This window comes from Nelumbo nucifera, chromosome 3, assembly GCF_055504915.1.
Source record: "Nelumbo nucifera cultivar China Antique chromosome 3, China Antique-T2T, whole genome shotgun sequence".
Classification (NCBI taxonomy): domain Eukaryota; kingdom Viridiplantae; phylum Streptophyta; class Magnoliopsida; order Proteales; family Nelumbonaceae; genus Nelumbo; species Nelumbo nucifera.
In genome coordinates, this window is record NC_142651.1 from 10,408,384 (window position 1) to 10,417,961 (window position 9,578).

Below are 9,578 nucleotides of genomic sequence, written 5' to 3' on the forward strand. Positions count from 1 at the left end.
TTTAAAAAAAAATTAATAAATATTTTCATAGGTTAATTTTTACAATGTTTACCATCTCTATATGTAATTTCTGATATTTCCAACATATTTCACCATTTTTAAGTGGTGAGCATTTCAACTGAAATAGACATCTTAAATCTTGCTTAGAATGTTTTCATGGTGTCATCCAATGGGCCCTAACAATGGGGATTTTCTGTATCCAGAGGATGTTTTTAAGGCTAGATTTAAGGTTCTCACAAAGAATCCTAAAGTTTCAAGTTTTGATGGAAATATCAAATATGTGAATCTCATGAAAGATGTCATTGTGGGGAATCGAGAGTTGAAGTAGCGCTACATAGAGAATTTCTCAGGCTTGTTAGTAACAGGAAATTAATGCAGAAAAACATTTTGCCAAGTTACATTGGAATATGGCAAATAACATCCCATAATATATTGGATGAACTCTGCACAATATTTCTGTCCTTGTAAATATTTGCTTACCAATGCTATTTTCAAATTATTAATTGATTTGTTGCTTTTTAATTGGTTGTTGATAGTGTTATTTGGATATGCCCAACTGCCATGTAAGTTGCAGTACTAGCTTCAGTGCCTTTCTATTTCTTTCTGCACTTAATGTGGGCAATTTAAGAATTGAGAACTTGTCCAGGTTGTCCTCTTAGAAATGTCTAGGTACAATTGGCACTTGGTCAAGTGATTGATGATTTACTATTTATGAAAAAAATTCTACTTGTCTACTAGTTTTCTTTCATATTTACTGCAAAATACCATCTTGACATTCAATTTCTCGATCCACAGTTTGTCCAACTGCACTTAGATCCAGCCAGCAGTAATACCCTACCTGCAAGTGGTAGTGAGTCGGTGACACAAAGTTTGCGTGTGACCAACAGTCAACATGGACAGGTATTATATGCTTGGCTCTTTTGGAACTGCTTTATCTTAGAGTCATGTAGCTTATATCTTTCTCCACATATTCAAGAGAGAAAGAAATATTAGATAACCTTCCTATAAATCAGGCTCATTGTGTTCCTTCTCCTTCTAGGTATATTTTGGTCTTTCCTTTATTGGCATGGTTCCATTTGACGGTGAAACTCTAAAGTATATTGCTGATCTTCTGTGGTATCTAATAATCTTATGTAAAGAGATGGATGGACTGCTAATCCTTTAAAAATAGTAACTGTACCAATTCTAGGGATCTTCCCCATCCTTCAAAAAAAAAAAAAAACTATTTACCATTTCAAATTTTAGAGGGTTAAACATGTACTTGAGAGAACAAGGTTGCTTAGGCACTTGCTAGTTAAACAGAAAGGTTTTCTGGTTCTTAGGATATTTGATCCCTCTGATGAGCGTATGATTAAGTTTCTATAAGGGCTATAATGAACAACATAAGTAGAATTCTAAACTTTCAATTCAAGGGCAAAAAGGTATCTAGCTAATAACATCAGGGAACTACATATTCCCTTTTACATAAGTGGAACTTAATGTTGTCTTGGATAACAAAATATCCAAGAATAGAGTTGTAGCAAGGCACATCAGGCGTGCACCTTTTGAAAGGGCTGCGCCTAGGACCTAGGCGAGGCGCATACCCTGAAATGCGCCTTGCCTGAGGCGCGCCTTTTAAATCACTGAGTTGTAGGCAATGGGCTTCAACAGAAATGTCAGCTCATCTTAATGGCTTCCTGTTTTTTATTTATTTATTTATTTTTTTGGTGGGGGTGGAGAGGTTAAAATATATGTTTTGACTCTGATGTGGTGATATGACATGTCCCTGGTTGCCAGTCAAATATTTGTACTTTTGATCACTGTACATGGATCAAATGAGTCGCATTTGTATATTTTCATATTACAGCTCATTTAACAAGAAGAAGAACATACTTTCGTCCTATTGTTAAGTTTGAAGTTGCAATGGGCTGAAGTGTATGCCCAGTTGTTTATGGACTGGGCCGAGTGCCTTTTAGTCTTTTATTAGTGACTTTTTATTCTTTTTGGGTTTATGGGCCTGGTTTAGGTGTTTTAATTTTAAGTTGTTCTTAAAGTTATTTGGGACCACACCACTGTTAAGGTGGCAGGGGTATGTTGGTCCTTTCATTGTAATTTCTAATCAGTATATAAGTGTTCTACTAGGGCATCTGGAGAAATTTTTTTGGCCTCCCTATAAATTATTTCTCTTCTCTCCTTCATTCTCTTCTTCTTTCTTGAGGTTGTCCTCATGCAGTTATAGGATTGGTCAACTGCATGTGAGGATAGAAGGGGCTGATCACCAGTTTTTTGTTGCCTGATTCTTGGAGTTTTTTAGGGAGTTTTGTTTCCCAAGCTTTGGTCTTGGATTTCATCCTAGAAAGAGTAAGAATCAGTGAATATAAATGGATCAATCCTATTTTTTCTTCTCTTAGAAGGGATTGATCATACCTGCTCAGTTGGAAAATTTTCGTTGGTATTCTCATTGAGATCGACTAAGCAGAAGGGTGTTTTGGACTGTTTTGGGAAGTCAGATTTCTTTTTTCAGGTATTTTGGTAAAGGCTCTAGGACTGGTTCTTGAGGTTTCATCTTGGGAAGTTAAAATAAATTGCTTAAGGCTTTCTAGTGTGTCTGAAAAACATGGATGTTCCTTGGGATGATTAAAAGGCAGGTAGTGATAGTGTGAGCTTAATGGGAAGTGTAGTACCATCACTACTGTGGGATTGGATTGATCAAATTATTTACAATCGGCCCAATCTGTCATCTTTGAAGATTGGAGTTGGAGATTGTGGCAAACTGGGATATATTACAGGAGACAGTAAAGAACCTGATTCTAAGAATGCTTCTCATTCACAATGGGTTTAGGAGAATTTTAGGGTGATGCTGTGGTTGCTTAATTCAAGCCGCACTCGGTAAGAATTACATGTTCCTGAATACAACTAATGAGATCTGGGATAAAGTCTTTGCCACTTCTTTACATTCTCTGTTTCCTTAGTTGTTTAAGTTGGTCCAAGTGTAAAGTTTGGAGTGTGATACCTATCAGTTGGAAAAACATTGTAGTTCTTATCCTAGTGATAAAGTTCTTATCCTAGTGATAAAAGAAACAAGTGAAGTCATTGAGATTTTGGCTACATAAGCATGGTGGTATGTTACAGTCCTAATAGGTTAAGTGGTTTGGCTTGATGCATTCCAACAGTCTTAAGGCTTTTGGTGTATTGGTCAAGCATGTAACATTATGTTCCTAAGAAGTTTTGGGGAGATGTTGTCTTAACTGCCATTTACTTGATTAATAGAATGCCATGTCGGGTTTTGTGATTCAAAACTCCATTCAGCCATATTTGCCCAAATGATGACATGTTTCATGTTCCCTTGAGAGTGTCTGGGTGTATATGTCATGTTCATATACTTGGACCTCATAAAACCAAGCATAGTTTTCAAGGCACCAAGGTGAACCTAGGTGATAGGGGAGCACTTAGTCACCTAGTCACCTAGGTGCCCACCTAAGCATCGCTTAATGTCTCAAAATACAGGACAACAAGGGGATTGGCCCCTATTTTTGTCATACAAACAGAAGCAAAATAAGGGTCAGAGCCCCTATTCTTGTCTTGGAAAAAAGAAAGCACGAAAGAATCTTCTCAGAGTGATGGAGAAGAAGGGGCGGGGCCGCTGTTTTAGTTCCAGAAAGAAAGCCCTTGTTTTCTGTTCCAAGAGCCTCTGTTTTTCTTCCAAAAAAAAAAAGAGAAAAAGAAATAGAAGGGGTGGAGCCCAAAGAAGACGAAGAAGAAGGAGCCCTTGTTTTTTGTTCTAGTATGCCCCTATTTTTTGTTCTAGGAGGAGGAGGAGAAAATGAATAACATACCTTGTGTGATTTGTTTATTTTCCTTGATTCCTCAAATACATAAAACTTCTGTCACTCAAACCCTCACAAGAATATCTATCAAACTCGCTTATGTCTTCGAATATCTAACATAACCCTAACACTAAGAGGTGTGTGTTCCTTGGGTATGCACAACATTAGAAGAGCTATTTGTTATGACTCCAACACTAGTGATCACTTTGTTCCCATTGGTGCAACTTTTTCAGAGTCCACTCTATATTTCTCTTGTGTCTCCACTCGGAGGAGTGTCATAGGGATGGTGATGTGATGATTGGGATTTCAAATATTCCTCTTCCTCTTCCTATTTGTATTTCTAATGATGAAGCTGGGCAGCAATTATAGATGTTCAAGCATTGGTGGTGTATGACGGTTGGTCCAATTTTCAAGAACAATCTCAACCACTTCCCATTGCCTCTAGAGACCTAGACACTAGTGGTATGTTCCTAGCTTACCTCTTGATGATGTTGCTTTAGTTGATCTCACTGAAACTGTCATTTATGATTCCATTACTACTGGACGTCCTCTCCCTATTATTAATGATTTAGATCTGCCAATTGCTCTTCACTAGGACAAGCGTCGTACATCCACTGCTCATTCTATCTCTCAATATTTGTCTTACCATTTTCTTTTTCCCAAGCAAGGTTCACAAGTTAGATGTCGATAGACATTTCACCATGAGGAAAAAGAAAAATGTCGGGGATATATCGCTAATTTCGCTAAGATATTTGGAAATTTAAAAAAATGAAAATAAATATACATTTACCTTTTCTCACATTTATAATTTTTTTGGCAAAAACTTATAAAAGGGTTTAAGTATTTAATTATAAATTTATAGGATCTTATTTATAATTAACTAGAATAATGGACTTATTAGAAAATAAAGCACTTAGTAATAATTAACTAGGAATTTATAATCAATAACAATTAATGAAGGGTTTAAATGTAGTTACATAGGGACTGTTTAGCAATTAGACAAGGACTCAACCGTTTAATTTAAAAAAATACAAAGAATTTTTTTTTTCAATTTACAAATTAAAAACTTAAATCTTAAGTTATAAATGCAAAGAATCAAAGAGAAGGGGGGAAACTTCAGTTTCTCTTCTCTCCTCTCTTCTCCAAACTGCGAGTGAACTAGGAGCCTACAATGGACAGAAGTATTTTGGTTTTTGAATGTAAAAAATAGCAAGTTACATACCTGAAGCTTGAAGGGAGTTAAAGCTCACATACTTGGTCTTCCAAAGCTCAAGCCTTTTGGGTTTTACAGCTGATGGATGGGATTAGCTACTCAAGGATTCAATTTCTATGATTCACACTCTTTCTCCCATATATTTGTAGCTTTAAAATGAGGAAAAAGGTATCAAGACAAAAAAATCTATTATTAAATCTCTCGAGTCTTGATCGATAGCTAAGTTTGCAAACTCTACAATCTGCAATACTCTCTTTCCTTCTATATTTTTCTCTTTAATCTGCATTTTTTGTTCTTTTTAACAAAAAAGATATATATTTTAGGTGTTTTGGCAATATTACAAACCTTTCTCCTTAGTACAGGTTTTTCTCACATCTATTTCTTCTATTTCTTTTCCAGAAATGTCTAGAAAGCACTTTCAAAACCTGAGTGGAGGGATGTGATGTAGGTGAAGATGGATGCCTTGTGAAAAAAAACAAACTAGGGAGATTGTAGACATGCTAGAAGGGGAGACTCCAATGGGATGCAAGTGGGTGTTTCAAAGGTACAAGGCAAGGTTGGTAACAAAGGGATATTCCCAGGTGTATGGAGTAGACTACTTAGAGACATTCTCTCTGGTAACAAAGATGAATTCCATCAGACTTCAAGTGTTCAACTTTCATTATTAGTCTCATTATTCTTGCCATTGTTCCAACTTGATGTAAAGAACGCTTTTTTGAATGATGACTTGCAAGAAGTTTACATGACTATTCATAAAAAAAAAAGAAGTTTACATGACTCTCCCACTTAGTTTCTATGTTAATGGCAAAGGTAGCAAGGTATTTAGGCTGAAGAAATCTTTATATGGGTTGAAGCAATTGCCAAGGACGTTATTTGATAGGTTCAAGACTTCAAGGGTGCAATTGCTAAAATTTGGCTACTCATAGTCATAGTCTGACCATACACTCTTCATTAGGAGAAAGGGTGATTTATTAATTGCTTTGATTGCATATGTTGATGTGATTGTGGTGATATGATGTAGCCAAGATTAATCACTTGGAGTTCTTGTATAAGGAATTGGAAACGAAATATTTGGAAAGTTTGTGCTACTTTCTAGGAATTGGGTGGCTGGGTCAACCCATGGCATCTTTGTCTTCCAATGGAAATATGTTTTAGATTTATTGAAGGAGACAAGAAAATTGAGGGTGAAACTTGCTGAACTCCTATTGAATAGAATCATAGGATTTTGGATACGAAAGGTGATGCCCTGGAGGATATTGCAGGTTTATCAAAGACTAGTTGGCAAGCTGTTATGTCTGACCAGGACAGATATATCTTATGCAGTTAGTGTGTTTAGTACATGCATGCTCCTAAGACCACCCATTTGGTATCTGTAGGGTGGATTTTAGCTCATCTCAAGAAGCATCTTGGCAAGAGAATCTTGTACTGAAATCGTGGGAATATGAAGGTGGAAGCATATACTAATGTAGATTGGGCTGGTTCATTAGATTATAGGAGGTTAACTTCTGGTTTCTGTACCTTTGTTGGTGGGAACATTGTGTCTTGGAAAAGTAAGAAGCAGTTAGTGCTGGCATTTTTTAGTACTGAAGCAAAATATGGAGCCATGGCTTATAGTGTTTTTGGGTACTCTGGCTAAGGTCATTGCTTGGAGAAAGTATTGGGTATGGAAGAACCATTGAGACTTTATCGTGATAATCAGGATGCCACCAGTATAGTTCATAATCTGGTGCAACATGATCAGACTAAGCATATAGAAGTGGATAGACACTTTATAGAGAGTATTGCATCTAGTGAAGTGTGTCTTCCTTACATTTCTTCTCACTTACAGCTTGCTGACATATTTATAAAGGGAGTTGCAAGAACTAAATTGGAGAATGATATTGGCAAACTGGGTATGATTAATATCTACACCCAACTTGAGGGGGAGTGTTGAGTTTGCAGATGTAATGGGCTGAAGTGTATGGCCAGCTTGTTTATGGGTCGGGCCTATTGTCTTCTAGTCTTTTATTAGTGTCCTTTTATTCTTTTTGATTTAACGGGCATGCTTTAGGTGTTTTAATTTTAAGTTGTTCTTAAAGTTATTTGGGACCACACCACTGTTAGGGCAGCAGGGGTACATTGGTCTTTTCATTGTAATTTCTAATCAGTATATAAATGTTCTACCAAGGCAGCTGGAGAGTTTTTTTTGGCCTCCTTATCAATTTTCTCTCCTTTCCTTCATTATCTTCTCTCTTTTTCTTGCTATTTTAAGGCTTCTCTTTTTTTCTGTTTTACTGTTGTTGGGTGAGATTTACAGCTTACAAATCCTTTGGTAAATGTTATTATTAATAGGAGTTTATATGGCTTTTCGTTGTTAGTACCCAAGTCAAAGCACATTTAAAGCAAAAACATTTTTTTTTTGGGTCAAGAAAAAGAGAAACCATGTTGAAGCAATAATACGTGACAAATAAGTTTACAATTGAATGATATTTAGTGTTTGTGCTGGCAAATGCTATACTTTTTTAGCTATAGGCAATTTGACAGCTTAGGGGCCATTTGGTATAGATGAAGTGACTGAACTGAGGGATATATTGCTTTGTCTTTTAGTAGATAAAATATTTAAATGATAAAAGATTCAAGGATTTAGTAATCAACCCAACTTCAGCTTCAGACATTAAGGAGCTCACCCTCCTTAAAAAACTTACAAAGTTACATTAATGGGGCGTTCTTTTTTTGGATTTTGAGAGGGGGGAGTCAATGGGATTTTGGTTCCCATTGACCAAGAATCCCATGTTTTTTTTTTTTCAGATTAATGTGGGGACCAGGTAAAGTTTATTTTCCTGGGTATCACTTACCCGGGTAAGTGATACCCATCTCCTAGGTGGGTAAATAAGTTTCCCACTTGGGGGGAAAGCTTCCAACACTTGAATGGGACAAAAATGCCCCTTTTAATAATGAATTTTTATGGTTAAAATGGTCATTTCCTCTTTTTTACTTGGGAAATAAAAGAACATGGGTAAATACACTTGCCTGGGTAAGTGTTTCCCAGGAAAAACTTACCCAGGTAATTGCATTTACCCGGGTAAGTAACTTACCGAAAAGCGAACGGGGCCTAAAAGACAAATCAATGTCATTCACTTTAGCCATTGTCAAGCAGCCCCTTTGTCTTGGGGTCTCCTGGTAATGCTATCCTGAGAAGAATAGAAGATAAATACATTGCGCTATAGAAACATGAAAGCTTGATTCTATAATATTATCTTTGTTGTGAAAATATGGAATTACTTGTAAATTGTTATAGCTTAAGTTTGCATGTACCACATCATTGGTAACCACGTGGAGTAGTATTTCATTTGGTTAGATGCTGGATCATATTAGCAAAGTTCAGGTTTTCAAGCACTGAATTCTTCAATACTGCTGTTGTCAGAAACCTCTAGCCATGCGCATACGAATAGCTTACAAAGTGAACAACCAAGATGTTCTTGAACAAGGACAAATCAACAATTTTCCAGCTGGTTTGTAAGGTTAAAGTCAGTCCTTGTGGGGAAACCTGTTGTTGCTCGTCTGAAATGTGGGGTGCGGTGTTGGTTTCCATATTAATTTTGCCCTATGTAAATTGTAGTAGTTAGCATAAATCCACAGAGGTTGTCTTTGGGCTTTGTCGATAGTCATTTTGGCTTTTTTTTTTCTTTTTTTTTTTTGGTGGTTTATGTACATTATGATCTCACATTCTCATGTTCCCAGAAGAGGAAGTCGTAGTACTTATTTTTCTGAGCAAGACTGCAAGAGAAAGGGAAACTGGGAGAGGAGAATTGTTCTCCGGTCATTTTTGTCAACACAAGGTGCTGTTTTTACACTCTTGGAGATGTTAGAACATTGCGGTGCTATTGGGAAATCGGGAACTAAGGCTTAGTTTGGAAGTAGTGCAAATGCAAATATGTAGGGTACTAATACATACAAAATAATAGAAAATGTAAGGTTTTGCACTCTACATATTTGTATTTATACTTTTTCCAAACTGAGCCCTAGAGTGTGATTTTTATAGCTTGGACAAAAAAAATGATAAGAAGGAAAAGTAATTATTTTTGCTCTCTCTCTCTCTAATATAAATCCTTTTATTTTCCTCTGTTCACAGTATATTTGTCTCACTCAAACTCTTTGTACGTGTTATCTATCAAAAAGACAAAAAAGGGTAAATTACAAAACCTCTCCTAAAGTTTCTGACAATCATAAAAATCTCCCCTATAGTTTCACTTTAGTAAAAAGATTCCTTGAATCTTTAAAGAACTCGACAAAAACCTCCTTTCTGTTAATGATCATGATGGAAAATGTTAAACCTATGAATCAATTCTTTTCAAAGACCTATTTTACCCTTTTGCAAATTAGTTTACATCTATTTTTACTGAAATACCCGTGTTATCCTCTTTTCCTTTCTTATTGACCTTCTTACCCTCATTTCCTATCCTCGAAGAGGAGGAATACATCAAGGAGGAATGGCACACACCTCATTATCCTCATTATCCTCTTTTCCTACTACATATCCTGTAGATATGACTTCCAATGTGTTCCAAACCTTTTGCAGT

At 36.2% G+C, this 9,578-nt stretch overlaps 1 protein-coding gene across 8 annotated transcripts in view; it reads left to right on the forward strand.

The window, feature by feature from the left end:
• The window catches only part of LOC104602733 (AP-1 complex subunit gamma-2-like), a 177,320-nt gene extending 168,232 nt beyond the window's left edge, over window positions 1–9,088 (forward strand). For 5 of the 8 annotated variants that reach the window (XM_088900252.1, XM_088900249.1, XM_088900255.1 and 2 more), the window contains 2 exons: window positions 796–900; window positions 8,423–9,088. In XM_088900252.1, coding sequence (XP_088756378.1) covers window positions 796–900; window positions 8,423–8,518 — 201 coding nt within the window. In that variant the 3' untranslated portion in view covers window positions 8,519–9,088. The other 3 variants (XR_016083803.1, XM_088900253.1, XM_088900254.1) reach the window with 3 other exon arrangements.
• Window positions 9,089–9,578: the final 490 nt, after the last annotated feature.